A 26,646-nucleotide genomic window follows, 5' to 3' on the forward strand; every position below is an offset into this window, starting at 1 on the left:
TGCCACATCTCCAAATACTGTACAAATGAATAGTTTTTTTGTTTTACTTAAAATTATTTTTAACAAGTATATCACATAAGGCAAATTCACTTCATGCTTTGCTTCAGTAAAATGGAAAAAAAAGCTTTCTCCAGAATTGGTACTAAAGTTGTTTTAAGTTCTTAGTAGCAGAGAGATACACCCAACTATGAGCAGAATGAACACAGTCATAATACATATCAAATCAAAATTATTTCCTTTATATCATCAGCAATGAGTAACTCCAGAGGTAGTATGGCAGAAATGAGCATGGATCCTATCAGGTCACAACCAATGAAGAAATTAAATTTATTTTTTTTTCTCTGGTTTGCCCATAAATTGCTTCACACATTTAGGATCTGAATAAAAACCACTCTCAGCAGAAATCTTGGCCCATTAGTTCAACTGACACATCAATTTACAACTTTTAGAACTGCAGATATAAAAAATGTAAAGTATAAAATTATGTAAGTTTGAAATGGTTTTAATCATATTCATTAAAAATATTTACATTTCCCAGTACTTACTTGACAAAACGCCCTTGCAATATAATTCTACTCTAAACTTCTATTTATAAAATGAGGCTCATTTATGAGATTTCAATGAATGTTATACTACAAATTACTTACATTCTGTAAAATATTTCAAGAACTTTTCATATCAAAGGTAGTTTATATTGGATTATCTGAAATCCAATAGTGCCCACAGATGAGCTGCTTATAATTCTTTTCATTAATGCTTGGCAAGCACTGTGAAAATGAAAAGTGCTATTAAGTGCTATCATCTCCCTTAAATTTTTACTTATATTGTGTGCACATTGTGAAATAAACACATATGCAGCATGTCCATGTTTTGATATGTATTTTTTATTTCCCTGCAGTTTTCACTTATCAAGAACAAGTAACAGGGAAAGTTGTCTGAACTAGTGCATAAACAAACATTCTGAAACACCACTACACATATCTAATTTACAAGAACCGTATAAAAAAAGTCACTAAAACACTACACTATGAAGGTGTCCAACGCTTACAGTCAGACTTTTTCCAACCCGTTACTTGCCTTGTAGCCACAGGAAAACTCTCCAAAATTGAAAAGACAATCTTGTCACAACCCTCCCCCCCTCCCGACACCTGGGATGGCTCGATATCTAGACTTCCAATAATTATTGCAATGATATAATGCAATACATACCCGGTAAGATATCCTTTATGTGGTGTGTTACAGTTTTAAAGCCAGTTAAAATATGCAGTCTTCAGATAAAATGTAATCCTTGAAAAATTTTCATGTCTGCACAATTTAAATGTGCTAGATGCATAATTTTTCCTAGTCCATTTTTTCTGTGTAATTATTTTTTATAAACTGGTATTATAAATAGAAATATACATTCAAAATATATGGAAAAGTGAGTTACTACATTAAATTTGCATGTATCGATCCATCCCTTTCCCCTGCACAGTAATAGAAAATACTATTTTGCCTTGAACTTCATATTTGACAGTGAAATGCCACTAAAGTATTTACCAAAAAGTCCATCTAGTCAAATTGTGAAACAAAATGAACCAAGTGAAAACTTTACAGTTCCTTTAGAAAAAAATTACAAGAATTTCATTTCCTAGCTATGAATCTTTAACTTTTTAGACACAAAGTTGGATTTATTTTTTACAAGATACAAAATGTAAACATGGCAAAATAAATAGTTAAAACAAGTGATGCAGGATCCCATTTCATGCTCATGATCCCATTAAAGAATTATTTTTTAAAATCCATTCAGTTGCAAATTCAAGTGCAAAAGCATGATGATGAATATCTACTATTCAAGTAACAGAAATAATATTGATGATACAAATAAACTATTTTACAAGGTAGTGATTTTCCCAATTTTACAAAATATACATCATATATCGATTACACATCCGATATACTGCAGTCCATTTAGGTCCACTGTTTGCCTCTGTGATCCACAGAGTGTCGCCTTTCGCATTCAGCTGGAATATGAATGACTGCACACCATCAGCACAGGTCAGAGCCACATGTTTTAGGTTATGTCACTTCCATAGCTACTGTTGTCTCTGCTATTCCATTTAAACCCAATCTTTCTGGTTCATGGTTCTCTCTATAATAAGGCAAAGAGTAAAATAAACATTAACACTCTCTATTTAGATACATTTTTATGTACCATAAACATGTACTTCCCAAGAATATTTCCCATTTTTACAATTTCTTTAAGAATAAGAAAAAGTTTCCTTCAGCTAAAGAATCCTATTAATTCCTAATTCCTTGATTATAACTCTTTACTTAAGAAAGAGTAATTTAACATAGTATTTCAGTGTAAGCCAGTGATAAATTACTTATGCAATACATAACATAGGACAATCCAAGATTTTTACAATAGATAGACTTTATGATGCTCAAAAACAAGGATCATTAGGGGCACAATATTAATTAAATTAGTTTCAACTACAGTTTAATTTTACAAACTTAAGGTCATGTAGTTAATAAACCATGCAAATCAATATTTTTCTGATTCACTGTTCTCATATTTTAGTCTCATAGAAAGAATGTAAAAAATATTCAGAAATACATTATCCTAGATTTAGTTAATCCCAGAATATTCTAATTTTACAAATAAAATAGAATAATTTACTTTCCCTTGGTGCTTAATGTTGAAGAAAACAAAAATTCTGATTTGAAGTTAAAGCTCTGACATCGAAGTCAATAATAACAACTCTAATCACCCAGGCTGTCTAAACTATACAAAGGAATAAGAGAATAACTGAAGCTTCTAAAATAGACTCTGTGATAATTTTTTTGGCTTGATGGTTCCCAATTTGATGTGGTTTTCTCCTAATGTTTTTATAATTCTGGTTGGCATTTAAACACCCTACTAGTGACCTCAAACAAATAAAACCTAAGTCATAGCACTTTACCCTAAGCAGATATTAAACATCTGTTGAAAAGCAAGTCAATCAACAGACATTTATTACTTGAGTAGTAAATAAAAAAGCCTTTTTCGTCCCACAGGATAGCCAGTAGAAAGAGAGAGAATGACACCTGAAACACATACACACACACCTTGCTATGCTGCTGATGGCACTGCTAGGAGTAACCTTTGGCACTCTGTCCATACTGGCAGCAACGGTGGCAAGTTTTAAGGCGGTTGGCGATGGTGCTGAAGTCCGTGTGTTGATATGCACATTGACTGGAGAAACAACACTGACGTTATTGAGGTGCACTGCATTTGTCAGGCAAGAATTGTTCATGGGAAGTGTTGAAGGACTGCTTGTGCACAATGCTGGGATTAAGTGGTTTGTAGTGGTGTGGCCAACTGTCCTTACAAGTTGTACAGCTGAAATCCCTGGGCTGGATGATAAAGCCATATTGGTGGAGTACAATGTTTTAGAGGTTCCTGAAGGGGGAAAAAAAAAAACCCATCCATATCATAAGACATTCATTAAACTCTTAAAAAATACCATACAGTCTCACTTATATGTGGAATCTAATGAACAAAATAAAGTGATGAACAAAACAGAAGCATAGGTTTAGACATATGGAAGAGTTTGACAGCTGTCAAAAGGATGGGGAGGGGGGAACTAGATGAAAGAAGGTGAAGGGAGTAGCCAGAGCATACATGCATGCACACAGACATAGGCAACAGTCAGGCGATGGCCAGAGGGAAGGCGGGGGCAAGGGCTAGGTGGAGGTGGGCAAAGCAGGAAAAAATGGGGACATCTGTAATAGGATAAATAATAAAAATGAAGGAAAAAACCAAGCATCTAAAAATTGCACATGCTGAAAATGCTTAACAGTACAGCATTTAGCAAGTACTTCATAAATTTTCAATGTTCAATTAATATAAAAAATAAATGCAAACATGTGTATTATAATTAAATATGAAATTAACCCTCCACATGACAGCCTCTCCAAAGACAGCTTCTGATCAGTAAGTACAGCATACGTACCTGTCTCAACCCCAAAGACAAACCCGCTCTCTTTCTACTGCCCTACGCCCAAAGGACTTTGTATTCTACTGCCTCCATATTTGGAAACTCTATAATAGGAAGAGAGGTCCAAGCTGGAAGTTGAGGGCAGCTGAAAATGATAGTTGGATTTCTATCAGAATGTGTACATGTAAGAACATCAGTAAGGAGGGGCAATCAAGATTGACTGGATGGAAGTAAAAGCAAGCAGAACATCCTAAGGTTTGAGCCATAAGGTTTGAAGGATGTCAGGAACAGCAAGTCTTTGAGGACTCAGGGTAGTAAGAAGCAGAAGACAGTGTTCCACAGTAATGCTGTACTTGAAGAGACGGAGTCAGAGAGAGCAGGCCTATGAGTACGTAAAAGAGGGGAGGTAAACCCGATTTCAACCATATTGACCATCCTGTACTATATTTTGCCTTACATTGGTAAGGATAATTCAATGGTGATGGTTAGTGATTAGCTTGATGCATTTCGTAATGTGGCTAAAAGTAGGTAGGTTGGAAAGTCACATAGGCAGATACCCAGTGGGTGTAGAAGGAAATAGAAAGCAGGATCTATGTGAATTCTAGAACACATCCAACTATTCCACCACTCATTATCCACAGAAATTCTAAAGACTGACTTTTTGTACCTTTCCCCCTTGAATATAAAGAACAAAAACTATACCCCATATCAGTAAGGTACAGTAACAAACATGTGAAACCACAGGCTTACCTGAAGGCTGGACAACACCATTTATGCTGTTGTGGCCAGTGTTCTGTTCCTTGGCCACCTCACTGCGACTTGGAACAGGTGCACTGACCACTGCAGATGCAGCAAAGTGGGCGCTGGCTGAGTCAAGTGTTTTAGACATACAGTCAGAGGTGCTTGAGCCCTATAAAATGAAGAAATTAACTCAAGTTTTTAGAGGTGATTCCATGAACATACTAAGAAATGGGCAAAGGCAAGAGGCTGTTGCCTTTTTCATATGGAAGAGTTACAAGTGTTTAGATTAAGGGATCTAGGACTCCACAGACTATTGTTGGCATATGAAGCAGGGAAATGACTAAAAACTGGAAGCAACTATTTCTAAGAAAGAACTAGGGGATTAAAAACCCAAACCTTTAATGCTGTATAATTTTCCCCAATAAGTATTAATGAATGCCTTTAAAAATACTTGACAATCTTGATACTATGAGCAAAATAAAAATCACAGATGCCTAACAGTCATTTCTGTCACAATGTAAAAAAACACATCTTGGCCTAATCTTGCAGTAGGCTGAAAATACTTTAGAGGCTGGTTACCCAAGAAACTCAGAAAAAGCAAATAAAATGGCAAGTTTAATGGCATTTACTCTTATTTCTGTATAAAATTGGTAGCTACTACTAACAGCCAACAGCCCTACAATGTGGGACAGTCCCAGACCCACCAGGATGTCATGGGAGTGTTGAGGGGTCCTAGGGTCACTGGGATTTTCATGTTGCTAGACTCGAGAGCTCCAAGGTCAGCGTGCCAACCCTGTGATGATAAACTGACTCCTATGGCAGACCCTGGCCTGAGACACAACAAAACTGAGTTGATCTCAGTTATTATTTTAGAATTATGAAGTAACAAAATTTAAGACTTAAAACACTAGGTTTATGTTTTTCAGGTGGCTCAAATTTGAAATAAACTTGATTACAGTTGTTTTTAGAGGCTTAAACAACAGAAATTTATTTTCATATAGTTCTGGAGGACAGAAGCCCAAAATGAGTCTTACAGGGCTCATGTGAAGGTGTTGAAAGCTTTCTCTTCTGACAGTTACAGTTTTATAAGGTATTTTTATTTTTATCCATAGTACCCTCATTTAATGGTGCTTATGGAAAACCTCATCTGGTGGCATATTTTTTCTTCAGGAAAATATGATTCAAGGAAGCAACGGGCTATGTTTAGAGTTACTGAACAATTAAAGAGAGTTACCTTTCAGCTTGGGCACACCCACATGGAAATAGGGGTTAGGAAAGTTAAATCCTTGAAAAAAAATTTGAGGGGACAGTAGGGGCAGGAGATAATATGTGTGTGTGTGTACGTGTGTGTGTGGTTTAAATCCTCATCCGAGGGGATTGGGGAATGAACCTGCAACCTAGGCATGTGCCCTGACTGGAAATCAAACTGGCAACCCTTCAGTCCATGGGACAACAGTCCCACCAACAGAGCCACATTGGCCAGGGAGGGAATAATGGTTCTCAGAGTATATAATTACTTTTACAAATTCTTTTTTTTTTAATTTTTACAAATTCTTAATAACCATTCAAAACATTTTTTCCTAAATTAAAAATACAATAATTGCCTCTAGTACTCCTCTCATAAAATATAAACTAGTCACTTAAAAAATTATATAAGTTAACTCAAAAGACAGTTTTGATTTTCAAAATCAAGAGTGGTGATATCAAGATTATCTTCTCTGATGTGACTAAAATTGAACAAAACTATGTAATTATGGGAAAAGGAAGAGAAATAAGCATGATTAAAGACAGGTTTACCTGTGCTTTTGGATGTGTCTGTTGTGAGGAATGCTGAGATTGCTGTTTCTGCTGAAGCTGAGCAAGCTGCTGCCTTTGCATTTGAACTAACTGCTGTTGATGTGTCTGAAACTGCTCTTCTGTGATACCCCCTGTTACTGATAAAAAACATTAATTTCAGAATAAGAATGTTTTAAAGTATTTTTAGCAAGACAAGTAAAAATACAACATAAAATTATTCCATAATTAAGATGAAAAGTAGTTACAAATCACAATATACATTATCAGCAAAGAACCCGATAAAAATGAGAGCTCTTTCAGCAAGTAGCTTATGCTAATATCCATGATCTTGTGCTAAGAAAAAGTTCCTCTATGTGGTTTTTACTCTATAACACACTTCCAATAGGAGAACTATACCATTTATTCATATTCTCAGTATCTTTGTGATCACTCTTAACTCTCTATATTGTAGTAACTAGTAATTGTATAATGAGAAAACCTTAGATTAGTGCAAATAATAATAACACTAAGTTATAACCTTAATAAGAAGACAGGACCATCTGCAAGATGTAAATGATTCTGGCAGCTGGTTTTCATCTCTGACACTCAAGTGAAAATACCTTTTCTGATTATAAATCAGAGTGCAAGACAAAGATCTTCATCTAACATAACCATAAACCATAGTTCAAGTTAACAGATTAGATGCCTAAAATAAGTCCTATCTATAAAACCACGGGCTAGAAATCAGAGAGGTGTTAAGAAAATTAAAGATACAATGTATCCTTGGATGTAACCAAGGTGTAACCAATTATGCTGTAACCAACTGTATTATTAGTAATTTGAAATAAAAGCAAGACATCTAAAACTTTTGATTGAAAAAATTAACTAAGAGAAATTTATAATAGGAAACATTTTTCCCAAAGAAATATAAACAAAGCTTTCATATTTAAGTATACCACTGATAAAAAAAAAGATTTAAAGGACACAAAGCTATTTCCATAGAAGTGAGTATATTGTTAGTCAAGAACTATTAAATCACATTGGAATACATGTATTACCAGAGTAATTTTGCTCTATTTTTCTTTATTGCTTTCCTCTCTCCTATTTCACTCAATCAATAAGTATTTACTATCTACTGTGATGCAGAGTGCTGCATTAGCAGTTAAGAATGACTACAGGGAAAAATAAATTAAGAAGAGGGTCCATCTTATAAAGTCCTACAGGATAGCTGGGAAGCAAAGATACATATAAAGAAATATCACCTACTATGAGTCAAACTTTAAATGCAATTAAGAAATTTAATCAATATGACCTAAAGGAGTTCAGCTAAGAGATACACCCTTAAATAGTTTACTTGACTAGCCCCCAAAGTATAACAATACTTTTGGGACAACCAATTGGAAATTTTAAAAAACTGTTTTTGAAGATTCTATTTTTATTTATTTTTAGAGAGAGGGGGAGGGAGGGAGGAAGTGAGGGACAAAAATATCAATCTGCAAGAGAAACACTGATCAGTTGCCTCTCACCAGCACCTGGCCTGAAACCCAGGCATGTGCCCCGACCGGGAATCAACCAGCCACCTTCCAGTTTGAGGACAACGCCCAACCCACTGAGCCACAGCAGTTGGGGTAAGAAATTTAAAAAAACTTCTGATGGCAAGTTAGATATAAGAAACCTCTTATATATAGTCCACTTTCTATGAAAAGGGAGTTGGGCATCAGAGATGGATAAAGCTTTAGATATGCCTTCATTTCTGTTCCACGACAATTTAAGTTTATCATTAAAATTAGACAATGAGGGGAAAACAGTTCTTATAGAGTAGCAATTTTATTTTTAGAAGATTAAAAAACCTGGGGCTATCATCATGCTCACTTTAAAATTTTAATATTACCTGTATTTTTGAAGTATACATTAATTATTTTACTGAATTTCCAACAAAATCAAATGTCTTTCTTTGCCCATGTTAAATTCACTGCAAGTGTTATATTTTAAGTGAGAAAAATAATTTTTTTTTAAAAGATTTTATTTATTTTTAGAGAGGGAAGGCGGGGGAGAGAGAGAGAGAGAGAGAGAGAGAGAGAGAGAGAGAGAGAGAGAGAGAGAGAGAAACATCAATGTGCGGTTGCTGGGGGTTATGGCCTGCAACCCAGCAATGTACCCTGGCTGGGAATCGAACCTGGGACACTTTGGTTCCCAGCCCGCGGAGAAAAATAATTTTAAACCTAAATTTACAATCTTCAAAGTCAAATGAAAATGTGAAGTATTCATGAATTTCCAGATGTTTGAAAACCTTGGGAAATATGAAAAATAGTTTATTAGATACAAAGGCAGGAAGGAAAAATTACCACCCCCCAAATCTGTTTAAGTCCTATGTATATAAGGAATATATAAATTAAAAAAAAAATAGACTTGGAATCTGGTGTTAACATGGTCTACTCCCTCAAATCCAGCATTATGTTGTGTTTTCTTAAGACTTGGGTGCACAGAAGCAAGCATTAAAACATCAGAAAAAGGTCACAGTTACAACATGAAGAAACCTGTTTAGGAATGCCCAGCTCTGGGTGGGTGGTGGTGGCACAAAGGGGAAATGGGGACATGCAAAAGAGAAACCTTGTCTGCTTCTGTTGCTTAGGATCAACCCAAGTTCTTTTCTCTAGTTGCTCCTAAATTACTAGCTTAAAAGTGAAGTTCACACTGGTCATAAATCTACCCTACCATACCCCTCCGAGCCCTATCATTTAAAAAGTAACCACAAATCTTGTGAAGGTGGCAATATTTCACTATTCCAGATGGATGGGAAGTGTTCCTTTACCTAAGTAAAAAGTTATGCAAATCTCCCTGGGCAACCCATTCTAATATGTAAATATACAGGGTCCAAGCAGAACTAAGCCTTGCTTGAGTGTGGTTGGTAAGGTATTAATATGTGTGTAAACATTTATAGTTTTAATTTGAACATTTCACTTAAAATGTCATATGGTGTGCTTGAGTGTGACATTGTTTTGTTATAGAATACGCTTATGATTTTGTAATAAAAAAGGGGTGTTATATTTGTGCTAGACTCTGTACGTTATAGAATTTTCCTTTATATGAAAATATGTCATTCTGTACAATAACATACTAACATTTCTAAATATTTTGTGTATATAACCAACAGTCTGTTCTTCACTAAAGCCCCTAAACTTTCAGTCTGTATCTTCTTTATACATGGCTCATTACCTATCTTTATCAGTTTGCTTTAATCCTCAGATGAATCCAGGTACCTCTTCATAGGACACTAGTCATAATCCTTGGAATGTTGATTGTTTTCAGAGTTTCTAGCACTCCTCATTTCATCTTTCAGGCATGTGGTTCCTGTACAGTGGTCTGGTCGGCTGACCACTTATCACCTTTCCCTCCTGACAGTAACTTATCAGAAACATACTATAGGTATTGTTGTTAGATTATACACTGATAAAATAATTCTAAAACCCCAGATCACTATTTTTTTTAACTTGGACCCACAGAGGTATTAAGTATGTGTGAAATCTCTCCAAGTATTTGTTAACTTTGTATTGTTGTTTGACTGATAAACTAAAAAGAAAAATCTAATAGAAACACATTCTAAATCTACTGCATGACCTCACAATATGATTCTGTGCTTGTGCCTCTCTCTGTAAAATAATCTTAGCTCTTAATGCAGTATTTCCCAAAGTGGGCTAAGATGATGTTTTATTGGGAAGCCATGAACTTTAACATTAGTTTAGACCAAGTTTTCATAGTTTAATGAAGAACATCTAATGTGGTAGTAAAAATGATCTAAAAGTCAACATGAATATATTATCCAGCTTTTCTTCATCAAGCAGGTAGGTCTTAAAAGTTTAATATATACTTTATTGAAGGAATGCTGACTACATGCAATTTTTAAAAAGACAGATCTCAGGTCTGTACTGAGGAGGGGGGAGAGGGAGTTCCTATTTTAAACCTTCCAGATTGAAAGTTCACATACACCATGGGAGCTACCCTGAGGATAAATCTTCTGATCCTTGAAAGTTGACATAACCTGTCCAGGACTATACACATTCTATAATGAAATTCTCACAGCTGAAGGCAAACTAACAAACTGCAAAACTATGCGGGGTAGGGCAGGTAGAGATGGGAAGAGGTGAGGGTGGGGGGGCGGAGAAGATGGATAATAAGAAACAAGTAAGATATGATGATAAAGAAAATGAACTAAAGAGTCATTTAAACTTCTCACATTTAAGCTAAATAGTTACAACAGAAATTTCAGCAGTATTTCCTGTAACTAACTAAAATCTTTTAATACCTGAAGTCTGACCTTCTCACCTTTGGAAGTCACCTTGACTCAAAAATAAATCATGAGTTCTGTAGCTAGTTGTTGAAACATAGTTCTACCTATCCTAAAACTTTTATATTTGCAAACAAACATTTTACAGTAATTTAAGAAAGGAAAGAGAAATGGAAAAAAATTAAATATCAGGAATTTCTCTTGTACAACTGTCCAAAATGTTGATATTTTACAAATTGGTGATAGTAAGATATTTGAAGCTGGTCCAAAAGGCTGCTGGTATCTACTATTCAGTATACTAAAACACATGAGGAAAAAGAAACATTAGTTGCAACCATGCATTTGTCAAAACCAAAATTAATCTAGCCCTTCAAATCTAAACAAGCAAAGCCACTTTTAGATACGAAATACGTTTTCTTGCAGTTTGGATTTAAGAACATCTCAAAAGAACAGTTAAATAACACTGTATTTTCAAATGACTAAAAACTCACTTTATTGTCTATTTTTATAAAGAATGTAGTATTTGCTATGTAGTGCAAGTTCCTTGAAAGTAAGGATTATTGCTTTGTAAAACTCTGCACTTTTAAACACTTAATATAGTGCTTTGCATATAAAATATTCTAAAATAATTATGTAAGAAATTAACGGTCCTTGGTTATTCACTTGCCATGTTCGGCACAATGTCTTTCCTTTCTCTGTCTTGATTCTATTCTTTGAGAATAATTTTTCAATGAAGAAAATATATCCTTGTTTCATTCAATAGTTATTAACAAGACAAGAGACATCTCTTTGCTTTAAGATGAAGTCTTTAGTTTTAGATCCTCTAAAACCTAGGACATACATTTCAATTTGTTTTCTTTTACGTCCTTTATGTTTGATATAAAACATAAGAATTAGAATATGTTAAGGATACAAAGATATGACTTGAAATATTAACTGGGTTATTAACACCGTAAAAAAAACCTTTCTTACCACTATTCCTCAAGTTCAAGTTTTTAAAAAAATAATTACTAAGGAATCTGTGATACAAATAAATATAATTGTCGAGTGTATTATTATATTTCTATTTATGATTAAATCATTTGTTTGCTGGGTTTTCCAGCTGTGAAACAGAAAATTCAGTACTTCTAATTTGTCTAGCTCAGTGATACTCTGCCAGGTAAAAGTCAGGGCCTGGGTCAGTCTTAGACACTCTTAAAGACACTCAAGACCAAGGTAACTAAAATTAAGCAGAAGGCAAAAGTGTTGAAAGTCACACAGATTAAAAAAAAAAAACAATTATAGGAGGATTCAACCCTTTTGTATATGTCCATCACATACAAAAATACAAATTTCTAAACATACCTACATCCTTTGCTTTAAGCAGATGAAAGAAAGAATCTCTACTAATATTTATTGAACTGTAAGTGAATCCACTTAAAATGACCTAACCAGAACTAAGAAAACTATGTAATGAATATAACTGGTACAAAAGAATACTTAAAATTGCTACCACTTTTTGAATATTTACAAAAATGCTGTTGAAAGACTTGTTTCCTTATGCATTTATATACTGTGCCTAATATTTTGAAACAAAAGAAATTTGTTAAAAACAACCCCCGCTCTTTGTGGCTTCAATGACTAGAATATCATACTTAGCAGAGAAGAAAAACTTCACACCAAATCCTTTACTCTAGTGACAAATAATTATATACTTGAAAAACTTAATTAAAACATTGATTCTAATGTAGCTTAATTCTTGCTTAAGCCCTGACATTTTTCAAGGAAAGATATAAATGGTACAATGTTGAGAGTACTAAAAAACATAAGATAGAAAAAATTACATAGACCAAGAAAACTACTTTTTTTCTGATAGTAAGGGAAACAAACAAAGAAACAAAAAAACAAACAAAAAACCCCTCCAAAATCTTGGTGTCTATGATGTTATGATTTTTTAAACATCTATGATTTAAGTTCCTTGAGAAATGCATGTTTTATTATTATAAAACACGTTATAATTTTTTAAACATCTATGATTTAAGTTCCTTGAGAAATGCATGTTTTATTATTATAACAGTATTGTAAATACTTATTTTATTTTATGCTAATATATGGTAGTGTCATAAAATTCTAGGGCTGATTATGAAGTTATTTAAATTACATTAAATTTTATTCTGGATCAATACATTTATTAGAGTATCAATGCTATAATAACATATGCAACAAATACATTTTCTGGAAAAGAGTTAAGTCAACTAGATCTAAAGTTGATAGGGAATATATAGGAGCACAGCTATGTGTTCAGGTTGCGAAGGAACATATTAAATGATTTTTTTGGCTTGGTACACATTGGTAGAGTAGAAACTGTTTCCATGGTAAAATCTAATGAGAAATGCCTATACCGATATGTTTTTAAACTCCCTTTTTGGCAAAAATTATTTGAGTAATTTTTGGGATAGGGATTCCTGTTCATTTTAATAATTTTAACACTGTCTTAGAGTTGGCTAAAAAAATGATTGACCTAATATTTGTCAAATTCCTACTATCTTTAGCTTTCTTAGACTCTCGCCTACTCAAAATCAAACTATTTAGTTATTTATTCAGTTTAGCTTCAAAAGCTCATTAAACATCAGACTCATGAACTTTATAAAATGGGATGCTATTTTACTTCCTAAGTTCATTTAGAAGATAATTAATCAACTAATTTAAAGAAATGATATGCCTATTTCCAATCATTAAAACAAATGTAATTTCCCATTACAACCTTTAAACAGATAAAGTCTAGGTCATGACTGAAAATAAGCAGTTCAATAACTGAAAGACAACATTAGTGAGAACAAATTTCAAGCCAAAATGATTTAAAATCATTTTAAAGAAGTTTAACATAATTTCATATACTAAAATGTACCATTTCAGGGAATAATTTACAATAGATACCTATTACAGAAAGAAAGGATATCAACAGTAGAATTCAAGTCACATCTAGTTTTGTCTCTGGATACCATGCATTATTTGCAATGCATACATTATAAAGGCATTTACTAATTATACATACTTCCATACATGTGATTAAAGAGAAGCTATCCAAAAAAGGAAACAAATCAAAATTACATTTAAGATTCTCTAGAAATTATACATTATTTATAATGTACATGTCATAAAAATATTCAATTTATTTAAGTACAATGTCTCTTAAAGTAAAAAAATAACTTTCCAAACTCAGAGAGGTAAGATACCAGATAAAAATTGTAACTCTTCATAGAAAGCCTCTTAAAATATCTTTTTTTCAGAAGAAAGCTTTCAATGGTACTCTCGAATAGCAATGCCTGATTTTAAGCAAAGTTTATACTTAAAAAATAAAAATTTTCTTTAAATCAAGGCAGACAGAATTGTGTAGTGATGGTCTGGTTGCAGCTTATAACCACTTTGCCCATAGGGATCCCTATGCATTCTGCTAACATGGTAGGCACACAAATTCAATATATGTTGGTAGTTTTATAGGTACCAGAACATTTTGGTTAAAGTGTAAACTAAGATAATTAGGTTTAGTGTCTTAGGCTGGGAAAAAAATGTAGTAGGTTAGGTAAAATTCCTGTTGTCAGTGGGATTATGAAAACAACCTTCAAAATTTACCCTCTGAGTTTTTGGAGTAGATAAAGAAAATTAAGGAGAAAATAAAAGCTGGATATACCTTCAACAAAGTGACAGCTTACCTGATATGCCATTCTTGCTGGTGTTCAATAAAGCTACAGATGCTGCAGAAACTCTTTTATTGTTCACAGTCTGCCCTGGTTTTCTTGAGGTACATTCTTCACTATCACTGTCCTGTATATTTAATAGCCTTGGCTGGAAACACTGTAGTCGACATGATCTGATATTGCTTAATATTTCAGAAAGGGACAGTCTATTTTCACAATGTTTACTGGAAGGATTGGTCCGTGAGAAATTAGAAGAAAAGTCTATAGTTTGGGAAGAGCTTGAAAAACCATTCAGCATTTCAGGGTCTATCTGTTTCAGGACTGGGTCATGTTCTGTGGATATTCGGTCCATTATGACCCTGAAAAGCAATATAAAACCAAATATTACCTGGAAGAACTTAACATTTTCCTATACCTTTCTTTCCAGCCTGTAAACAAAATCCAGGTCAAAATAAATAGTTTACCTTCCACCTCTGCCAATTCGCCTCCTTGCAAATCCTATACATCTTCTTGGGACTGTCAATGTTGTAAGGCAATGCCTATATCTCAACTTATCCAAATCTGCCAATTCTGAATTTTCAAATGAATGGTTAACTTGGTCCAAACGAGGCTGCAAAGAAAGAAAAATAATTAAAACTCATGGAGTAAATCTGAAATGAAGAAAAGCTAAAATAATAAAAAGTAACTACAGCATTAGAAAAATTAGAATTTAGCTATGAACTATAAAATTGGGGTTTAAATAATAATAACCAGGCAAAATTTTATAAAACTAAATAAAATATTCACTCACCAAACTAACTCACACTGAATTTTAATTTACAAATATAAAATACATTGAGGGTATATTATATTTTTAAAAGAAATATATCTTTAAAGAATAAACATGACTTTTAATATTTATGTAAAAAAAAACAGAGATAGTAAAGTTAGTAATTTATAAGCTTCCTATTGAGATAGACCAGAGGAAATTTTTTCTGGACCAAAAATTGCATTTTAAGCATGGGTCAAGTTGACACTTCCTCTTTGCTTTTAAGAATATACAGTCCATTTCTTTGCCTTCTCATTCCCTTTATTATTCTGTTTTTTTTTTGTGCTTTACCACGTTTGCCCTTTTTATAAAACTTTCCCACTTCTATCATCACCGTAACTTGTAAAACAAGTCCTTACCTCTTCTACATTAAATACAAACACACACCCTGGAAAAAGGTGTATGTTTACTGTAGTGCAACAAGACAAACAGTGTCCACAAGCCATATACCAAAGTCATCCTTATATCTACAGTTATACCTTATCTGAAAACCCAAACATTTGGGAGTGAAGGTCATTCCTTGATGTTATGCTGCACCAAAACTTGACTTAACAGCACAAAGTAATTTCTAAGTATGTCAAAAAGTTTTGAACATAATGACTAGATAAAATAATGCCATGAGGAAAGTTTAAAAATGATTTCTTTATTTTTGATACTTACTGGATATGTATGCACAAGATGGGCTTGCCTATTAGTAGATTTCAATAAACACTTCAAAGTCATCAAGGGTTCAATTAGAGATTCTGGGCTTACCTAACTCTAGCACTGACAATGAGTAATTTTTGTAAATGCTGAGCTATAGCTGAAGCCCACAGTGCACTAGATGTCTAAAATATGAGTCATCAAATTCCAAGTGAAGGATTCTGATATCCTTTGAAATAACTCAGTACCTTTAAGCATCTTTTATTGGTATCTACATAAGGAATATTAAATTAAAAATGCTGATGGATTTCCCATTTTTAGATCAAGTCTAATTCACCTTGACAAGAGTTACCTGTTAATTCCAGTTCAAAAAAATACCACAAAAAATAAAGTTCTTACAGCATAATACTGGCATCCTGCTCGCCTCCTGAAAGCACAGGGACCATCAGGATCATTTTCTTCTTCAGGTTCTGATACTGGGGACGGTACCTGAAAAATGAGGAATGAGACATTCTATTTAGAAGTTATCAAAAGTCAATAAATAAATCTTTATAATAGTCTAAAATTAGAATCTGATGATCAACAGTAAATCACGCTTATATTATACACAGTAGGCAGTGGACTCCCTAAAACATTTAAAGAATAGCAAAAATTTTCTACAGTTAGAAACTAATTCTTTTTAATAGATTAGTTCTTGCAGGTAAGTTCACATGGTATTGCTTATGTGCTTCTGAACATGTAAGCTTTACAGAGTTAAGAAGAATTAGTATAGTTTTTATGTCCCACTTCTATTTTGTAAATAATATGCATGGCCATAAATACTCTGTTACGATAATTATGTTTTACCTATAGGTAGGTGTATTTTTATCCAATAACTTTATCTCTTAGTAATACAGGCAAAAACTAAGAAATTTTAATAAAGCTTATAAATAGCCCCCACCCCAAAGCCATAAAGGCCATGTATTTTACTCAAAGGGGAGTCCCTTATTCCCCCACTCATTTTTAAAAAATCACTTTTGAAACTTAGCAAATCAGAGGCAGAATATTAGAAAAGGAAAGAAGACTTGCTAAAAGGTGGGCAGACTGGTCACAGAGAGAGAACTGATAAACCTGCAACTTGACCGCAAAAGAATAAATGAAGACCTGCCACATTTTAAAAAGCTTCCTGTCTGGGACCTTGTGATATCAGGTCAAATCTGTATATAGTCTGAGTGCACCCTTAGGGCAGCACCCATTCATTACAGCACACTTTATAAATGTCATCCAAAACCAGGTATATGATATATAAATATACTTGATATGGTAGGGAAACAATGTGGTTTAGACAAATTTCTACCCACAATGGTTAAAAAAAAAGTTTCCATTGTCTCACAATTTCACTTTGGAGTACATCTTTTTGACAACACTTGGCTCATGCATATTTACTTGCAAATTTTTGAACCTCACAAATCCCTCTCTTCCTATTTTGAGAGGAAAAAATGTTTTCTCCACATTATTTCCCAACTGTGGTAATTACCACTGAGTGGGGTCATGCAGGGAAGAAAGGCACTTGTTTGAGGTTCCAATATGTCTCCCTCAGCCCTATGGGGGAGACACAGAAACAGTAAACTAGGGCTGGTTCTTCTTCACAGGGAACCAAGCCCCAAACCTAAAACTTGAAAGGAAATCCCAAATGTGAATTTACACTTTGGTTCCTTTGCAAATCATCTATCTCTTCTAAAGTACACTTAGGAAGTATCACAAGGTCTTATAAATTTTTTGCAAAAGTATACCACTCTTCCTCCCTTCCAACCACCATTCCCTAGGAGTGAATTTCAGGATTTAGTCTGAGATATAGGAAGAGAGAGCCATTTTAGGAAAACCAGAAGCAAGATCAAGAAGAGACAGGTTTTTCACTTCTGCTCTGCTGCAAATCCACTGGATAAGTCTGGTTAAAATGTTTGTTTTCAAGCCTTCTTTTTTTACTTGCTTATTGGACAAAGAAGCAGCATATGATTATTGATTTTTTATCAATAAAATGTTGATTTTATAAGAGCCACATTCTAAATGGCTGCCACACTGAATAATGTCCAACTATAGATGAACACTTACTTTAGCAACATGGGGATACTGTTAAAAAATTAATGAGGATTGTCAATGACCTAGTACAAGGACTCAGAGGAACCTAAAAGTTTCAAAATGCAATTTTCATTTGGCGATGAGAGTAGTAGACTATATGAATAAACATAAGAATTTAGAAAAGAAATGAAGATACCTTAATGCATGAGGAATATATGACTAGTACAACATGTTGAGTGTGCCCTACTATCAGGGTGGATAGACCGATTCTAGCAATAAGAAAAAGGTTTCTACAGGTCATAGTATCCCCATGATATCATTCTTAAAGGGAATGTACAGTAAAACATTATAGGGTCTTATTAGTACCACCAATATAAAGCTATTATATATATTTATCTACCATGTCATATTTTGACTTAAAATTCTTCAATAAATTTTGAGTCAATAAATTTTGATGCAGTACTTCAGGCATCATTCTGTTCACCCTTTCTTCCTTTTATTGTTTTATGTTCCAACAATGCCAAATTGCTAGCAGTTCTCTCTAATATGCTGTTTTCTCTGCCTAGAGGCCTTCCCTACACCTTTTATCTGAAAAACTACTATTTGTTAGGATATTATTTCCCTATTCTTTCAAAATGTTCCAAGCCCTGCCTACGTCTACTTGGATGATCCTCTAAGTCCTTTTCAAGAGCATACTAAATCAAACACATCTTTGTGCACTGGTTATAATGTACATGAATGCTAAAACATTACCTGGGGTAAAAAATTAAATTACTGACAAAAGAGTAACAATACATTATCTAGCCAAAGGACACATTTTATGGGAATTCTAGATTTTAAATAGTTACAATAAAGGGTTTGTAAGCAGTCTTGATTCTAAACACATCTGTGATGTTGGTTTTTAGAAAACTTTTTTTTTAAAGCAAGTAAGTCAGAATGTTAAAATACGCTAAACCTTATTTGTTAGGTAGTCTCTTTAGATCGTCTATACCATATAGAAAAGGAAAAAAAAAAAGAATACTGCCAGAACAGGTGCTAATTAAAAAAAAAAAAAACAACCAACAACAACGATCCTTTAAGGCATAAAATAAAGATCTTGTTTTAAAAGCAGAATTTATAAAAGTAAAATAAAGATGCTAATTACTAACAATTTTCTGTAAAACGGTTGCAGTATAAATCAAAGAATTAGCTTCACAAGTTGAAATTTGAACCTGTTTTTCTGAACCTTGTTTGTAATCAAGTTATTGCCAAACAAATTAGCAAAATTAGCATTAAAGTTGTAAAATACAATGCTAGTGGACCATGGTAAAAAGGGAATTACTCTTGGTGAATACTTACAATTATGCATTAAATGTCTTAAAACATAAATAATCTTTGGTTCACTGATTCCATTTCTAATAATCTATTTTAAATAGAGGGAAAAGATAGAGATGTTCATTTTCATAAAGGGAAAACTGAATACTGCCCAAATTCTACATCACAGAATAAATTCTATCCTAATGATAGAAAATAACAAGAAATCAATACCATTTCAGTGGCTAGATAAATGTGGGAAATGTTTATGCTATACCATTAGGTGAAGAAAACAAGAATCAAAACTCTAAGATGTCAATCTATGTTTTAAAATATAGCAATATAAAAGACTAGAAGGAAATGTTTTAAAAATAGTTTTAAAACAAGCACCTGTGGAAATTCATCTTCATCTGAGCTGTGAAAGTCATATTGCTTAATGTCACTCTTATTGATCACAGGCAATGTCTCAGGAGTGGGTTGCTGAGATGTTATCAAAGCCTCTGCTTTAGGCTTCTTTGGGTACTTCTTCTTTTGACGAACCACATCAGAAGCCTCTTCTTTCAAAGACAAATGATGAGGGTGCTGTTTACATGACGATTTTTCCCCCAAAGGAAGAAATGAAAATCATTTTAGAAATCATGAAAAACTATACTGCTCTTTGAAAAACATACATTTTTACCCAGGAGGTAATTTTATATACTGTTTTTATTATGCAAAACTTATGTGATCATAAATTTTAAATGTTTTATTTTCTGTAAGTTATGATAAAAAATAATTATGGTATTAAGTTTGCTTTATATATTGTTAATACTTGTTAGAGATTTTTAAAAATTGCTCTATTATTGTGAAATCCAGTATTTAAAAAGTATTTAATATTAATTTTAAATCATCTGTACTAATGATGAAAATTAATGACTTTTATTTTTAAAATAACCTGAATTAGATTATGAATTCATTAATTCATTTCTACTCTTATTTCTAATTTTTAAAAAAATGTCAATTTTTTCTGAGGAAAAAGAAGCTTATTAACTAGAAAAAACTTCACTTTTTAGAGGGTATAGTTATTGCCTCAACTGAACAATAGTTAAACTGTTCTCAAGTACCCCAGAGCTGTGTCGGTACGTCAGAGACCATCAGGCAAAAAGACTGGCTAATATGGTGGACTTCCACATCACCCCATATCCCCCAACGCCTCTCCTCAACAGAGTAGCTCTGTTTCTGTTTTAACATATTGGCATTCCTTTTTATAAAAGGGACTTACCACTTTGAAAAGTTTGAAAATGGCTATTCTAAGCACCAAAGTACAAGCAATATGAAAAGTGTAAAAATATTTAGGAAGTTATACATTTTCCCATGTAGCCCAGATTTTTATTAAAACTACATTAGGGTCAGAATGGTATACACAATGAAAATATTGCTTAAATGCCAAATTATTTAGTGAGACACAATGGTTTCATACAATGGGTATAGTTTCAACAACAAAAAGAAAACCTCAACTTCTTAGAAACTACCAGTACTTTAAGGTGGGATGTGTGACAAAATAAATATAGTTAACTATGTGTAATATGGTACAGCAACAATGGATACAACCATATTTCTAAAAGTAGGGTTTAAAGAGGCTGAGTGTTTATTCTTAGAAATGGTCTAAAAAACAATATATAGTAAAGGCTATTCTGTTAGTAATTTTGGGTTGAGATTTTCCTATTCTATGCCTACCAATCAAATACCTATGAAAGGCAGTGATTTATATAAAGTAGATTTTAAAAAATGACTTAGAAAATGACATTTATTGCATTGATAACATTGTAGCTATAGAGGCAAATGTGATTTAAAGGGAATCAGGTAGATGGGCTAGATGCCTGTGATTAATAAGAAAGAAGTCTGGTGTTTGAACTGATACGAGTTGAGCAAAGGAGGAGTTTCCCTGCTCCTTCCTTGACCTTTAAGAAGGAACCCATGAAAAATGAGGATTGTGTATATTTTTAAAAGATGAATTTTCCACAAACACCCTAAGTCACTTTTATATCTTGATTCACAGTAAAGCTCTATTGTCCAATGCGTTGTTAATACCTGTTTCTTATTTAAATCTAAGCTCCTAAAATTAAAGGTCTTATTAATTTTTATATTTCTACTGAATACTTTAATGTGCCAAGTGAATACTGAATAAATATAATTCTTTAGTCTAAAAGACTAAAGACTGAAGTATTTAGTCTTTTAGTATTTAGACTAATTCTTTAGTCTGAAAGACGGAAGTAATCGTGTCTGACTCATCACTAGGAAGAAATTGTAATCTAGAAATTAGAAGATTTTTTCAAATCACAAAGGATAGATAGCAATGGATAACTGCTGGTTTGGCCATGATGACGACAACAAGAATAACTTAAAAGTCTCAATGAAGAAAGCTTTTATTTTAGATTCTGATGCCTGTCAGTACAATGCAGGATTTGTTAAGGCTAGTGGTAATAAATAAACTTTAACCTTATTCTCTACAGAAGCAGCACACACAGTGGAAAGCACATCATCTTTGATGGTAGATCTGGACTCACACTTTGAATCTGCCACTTATTAGTTATTTGATCTAGAAGTCACACAGAGTAAAATCTCTCAAAGGACTGAGTCATGTGTATGTAAAATTCCTAGCCAAGTGTTGGCAAGTAGTAAGAACTAAATACATTATTACTTTTTTTCTTTAACTCAACTCTAGCAAGACAACTTCAGAAACCAATAATGTGAGATCAATTATTACCATACATGCTTCTTCCCAGAAGATATTCACCTTAGTTTTACATTCTTGGACTTTATGATGATTTCCATTATGAAGAGCTGCTGGAGTGACATATAACTCTTTTTCTGACCGATTGATTTTCACTTCATTAAGGATTTCACCACCATAGTCTCCCAAATGATATCTTGAAAAGTTAACAAAATTTAAAAAGTATAGCATGGTTTAAAAATAAAGAAACACCAATGACACCTTAATTAATTGGAACACAACTAATCAAACAGAGCCAGCAATTAGATTATTCTTAAAAGAGAAGATCTGTAGGAATAAAGAAGCCCATAACTGAGATTTAATAAACAAAACAAACCAAAACAAACAACCCTCCCCCCCAAATTTCCAAGGTACACAGAAGACAAATTTCTCATATATTTTATATTTTGAAGCACTGGGAAATGATGCTTAGAATGCTAACTTCAGGAATCACATAAAATTCTATTAGGTTTAGTACAGTCTAATTATGAAGATAAATGACTATTATATTAGAGAACACATTTTCAAAATGCACTGAAACAAAAAATGTTTTCTACCTAGTCAGAAAATAAAATCAGACATTCATTCCCCTCAAATTCTGATTAATAGAAATTTTAATAAAGATTTTGGACAAAATGATCTCTAGGTTCTTTTCTAAATACAATTCAAGGATTCTGAAAAACAAACAAACAAACAACAAAAAAAAACCAAAACCAAAACAAAACAAAAACCCATAAAACTTAATTGTATTAGAGGGTCTATATTACATACAAAAATATCTCCCAAGTGTGTACTCCAAATTATAATAATCTGCTTTAAATAAAAACTAGTAACCACAATTCTTCAAAAAAAAATGTAGATTTTGTTAGAGAATCAATTTCAATTGTTTTAAATTTAACAACAACAAAAATCTCTCTCCTCTGTTTATGTTTTGCCCATCATGTGGCTAAAGCTGCCACTAGTATATAATTGTAGCAATGTTACCTTTTTTCCACAACTTCTAAGGTTAAGTGCAATAATTCTCGTTTTGTTTTCTCTCTTCTCTTAATCATTTCCAAAATTGTTATGGCTCTACTAAACTCTCGTCTCAGTTTCAACATCTTTTCATAAGAGGCTTCATCATTCTTACGATTCTATTGAAAATAATGACAATGTAAGAATAAACAATTCCAATTATCCACATTTCCAGCTTCATTCAACAAAATCTTACCAGACTCAAATTCATTGTATAAAAGCAAAATGTTAAATGTAAAAATGTTAAAAAAATCATCTAAACAACAACTATATTAAAAACCCCCCTGAAAATATAAGTATAAATAAATATCTCTCAATAAATATTCAGGAAAAATGTTGTCCACTGTTGAAAAGATGGAATGACACAGAAGGAATAATTCCAATGTAACCAAATTTGTAAAGGTGCCTGAAACAAAACCTAGTGAGTAAATCAGAAAACATAGTCCATTTGTATTTTTAGCAAGGTATTTTTCAGTAACAGAAACATTCTGTCAAATCAAAGTTACCTAAAAATAGCCAAAATGGGTCTTACACTTCTATGTGAACATGCACAAGGACAAGCAAAACTTCACTTCAGAAACTCAGATATAAAACAATGTGGGATATAAAGCACCTCAAGGAATGAGATTATCATGATTTAGTGTAATAATAATACCTCACTACAGAGTAGAAAAGCGAGTTAGTAAAAATTCCGAGTTTCAGAGTATTGTTCAGAAGTTTCTACTTTGAATTGTAGAAGGAATTTGAACAGACTTAAGAGTGACAGTCCTATTTAATAGCCAGGAAAGGCTCAGTTGAAATTAGCAGCATCAACTTGCATACAAAAATTACTGTTACTATAAAATATTTCTTTCAATCAAATAGCCACAGAATATTTAACTTTATATTAGAAAAGGCACTATTTGTTTTAAAATAGACCATTACCACTCCTCATTCTACATGTCCAGATAGATTGTACACTTAAGCAATCTCTCCATCCTTGAATAAATAATGCAATATGACATTAAGAAGAATCTAAAGAAAGCCAGGTTTCACACTGGAGGATTATAAATAATAAAGCTTGAGAAAGCATCAAAGTTTTACTTTTTTCCCTTTTGTGTATAGTTTCTTATATTTTAAAATTAATCAGCAACAACAAAATATCACCTCAACAACAAAATATCACCTAAACTAAGTTCCACTAGGGTGATGCATATCAACTACTAAGAATTTATGTTAATAAGCCATTCTTTTATCAAGAGGAAATTAATTTTTTCCCTTCATTAGTATGCAACGAAAGGCAAAATCTAAAGGATTATTTTAAGCATCGGGTTTTTTTTGGTAAACAGGCAGCAATAATACCCTCCAATTGAAAAAACTTAATGTTACCAACAGCAAATACTGAAGTGTCTACTCTGTGCAGGATATTGTGCATGTCCCCTATCCTCAGAAAGCTTCAAGTCTTGTAAGAATGAGATACAAATAGATTCAAAATATAAAACATAAACAAGCCAGCTGACCGATATTGAAAAGAGCACCAGAACCTTCAGACTGCCTCCCTCTCTTTCACTAAGGGTTCCTCCTCTGGACTACATGCTTCTGCCCTGTTTTACTCATTCACTTCCTGCTCTCTTTAGGCCCAAATAACCACCTTTTGCTAATTTTTTTTCTTTCCTCAGCCCAGTTTTCTGTTTATTTTGAAATAATTTCAGATTTACAAAAAAAATTACACAGTATAAAGAATTTCCATATATCTTCATCCAGGTTGCCCAAATGTTAGTATTTTACACTTCTGCCTTATCTCTTTCTCTATGTATACAGGGTGGGGCCAAAGTAGGTTTATAGTTGTGAGTATGCGAAACAGAGTTTATTCTTGTATTATTACTTATTAATTATTGTATTATTTTCCCCTATGAACATAAACCTACTTTTGCCCCACCCTGTAAATATACATCCACACGCACATATGTTATATATTTATGTACATGCATATTATTATGGACTGTATACTTTTGGCTCCTGAAACTTCCTATGCTGAAATTCTAACCTCCCAATGTGATGGTATGTGGAAGTGGGATATTGTGAAAGGTGATTAGGTTATCAGTATGGATTCTTAGGAATGGATTAGTGCTCTTATAAAGGAGACTCCAGAGAGCTCTCTTGCCCTTTCTACCATGTGAGAGCACAGCAAGATGACCATTCATGAATCAGGAAATAGGCCCTGAATCTGTTGGTACCTGGATCTTGGACTTCCTAGCCTCCAGAACTGTGAGAAATAAATGTTAAGCCACTCAGCCATCCAATCTATTACATTTTAATTACAACAGCCCAAATGAACTAAGTAAGACACATACACATATATGTATATAAATATATATGAATTATTAACAGTGGTATTTTAAAGGTTTTTTAAAGAAAAACATAAGCTATAATGCCCCTTTATCCCTCAACACATTAAACTGTATTTTCTAAAAACAATATTCTCTTATATAACCACAGTAAATTATCAAAATCAGGAAATTAACATGATATAATCCTATTACCTAACTTACACATTTCATTTATATTTCACCAATTGTCCCGCTAATGTCCCTTACAGCAATAAATATAATCATTACATATACTTTTATATACTTAAACATAACTGTTGCTATAAAGGGTATTGAGTGGGACAAATAGTAATTTTTATTATTAAAATTCATTAAAATGTAATAAATTCTTTTTTTCTGTCTGAGATCTGATTCTGGATGAAAACTGCATTTAATTGTCATGTCTCTTTAATCTATAATTTGAAATAGTTCTCTGATTTTCTATGGTGATCATGATCTTGATATTTCTGAATAGTAGAGGCCATTTATTTTTATAGAATATTTCACAATTTGGGTTTCTTTGATGCTTTTCCACAATTAAATTTGGGTTATATATTTTTAGTAGGACCATAACAGAAGTAATGTTATATCCTTCTCTTACCATATCACAAGTTAAAATGATACCCATTTGTCCCATGAGTGCTGATGTTAACTTTGATCACTTGATCAAGATGATTGTCTGCCAGGTTTCTCTAGTCAAATTACTGTTTTTCCTTTTTTTAAATTAAAAAGTATGCTGTAGAATTTTGTATCTTATTCTTCATCAAATTTCCTCCCGCTAGTTTTACATACATTGACTCTAACATTTGCCTGAAGCATTATTACTATGGTGTTTGCCAAATGCTGATTTTTAAACTGCATCATTCCACTGACATTTATAAGTTGGAAATCTATGATAAGGAAAAGTGTACCCTTCTCTTATCTGTCTGTCTGTGTATCAATCATCCATTCATCCATCCATTTGTATCAGTATGGACTCATGTCACTTATACTCTATGAGTTATCCATTACTCTCATTTAGACACTCCAACTTTCCCAGATTTGCTCGGAGGACACTCCTGAAGCCTTCTGTCATGACTCCAATATGCTTCAATCTTCAGTCACATTCTTATTTTCTGGTATAGCAGAATGTTCCAAGCTTATGTTAGTATTTCTCCAGCCTCAGACCAGGAACCAACCATTTTTCTAAGGAAACCTGGCTCCTTTTTATGAAAAATGCTTTTTAAAATCATGATCTACATGCAAAGCATACCCACTGCTACTGAGTCACTGCTTCTAGACCCTCTCTGA

The 26,646-nt window shown here is 33.0% G+C and overlaps 1 protein-coding gene across 2 annotated transcripts in view; it reads right to left on the minus strand.

Moving 5' to 3' along the window:
* Positions 1-218: 218 nt before the first annotated feature.
* Positions 219-26,646, minus strand: part of EPC2 (enhancer of polycomb homolog 2) — a 129,443-nt gene continuing 103,015 nt past the window's right edge. The window contains exons 5-14 of one of the 2 annotated variants that reach the window (XM_045826741.1): positions 22,979-23,127; positions 22,019-22,151; positions 19,633-19,824; positions 16,291-16,380; positions 14,906-15,051; positions 14,457-14,800; positions 6,501-6,637; positions 4,713-4,872; positions 3,091-3,424; positions 219-2,131 (exon numbers count right to left, since the gene is read on the minus strand). In XM_045826741.1, coding sequence (XP_045682697.1) covers positions 2,059-2,131; positions 3,091-3,424; positions 4,713-4,872; positions 6,501-6,637; positions 14,457-14,800; positions 14,906-15,051; positions 16,291-16,380; positions 19,633-19,824; positions 22,019-22,151; positions 22,979-23,127 — 1,758 coding nt within the window. In that variant the 3' untranslated portion in view covers positions 219-2,058. The remainder of the gene's footprint in view (positions 2,132-3,090; positions 3,425-4,712; positions 4,873-6,500; positions 6,638-14,456; positions 14,801-14,905; positions 15,052-16,290; positions 16,381-19,632; positions 19,825-22,018; positions 22,152-22,978; positions 23,128-26,646) is intronic. The other variant, XM_045826754.1, reaches the window with a different exon arrangement.

This window comes from Phyllostomus hastatus, unplaced genomic scaffold, assembly GCF_019186645.2.
Source record: "Phyllostomus hastatus isolate PE091 unplaced genomic scaffold, TTU_PhHast_1.1 phas_contig_1, whole genome shotgun sequence".
Classification (NCBI taxonomy): Eukaryota; Metazoa; Chordata; class Mammalia; order Chiroptera; family Phyllostomidae; genus Phyllostomus; species Phyllostomus hastatus.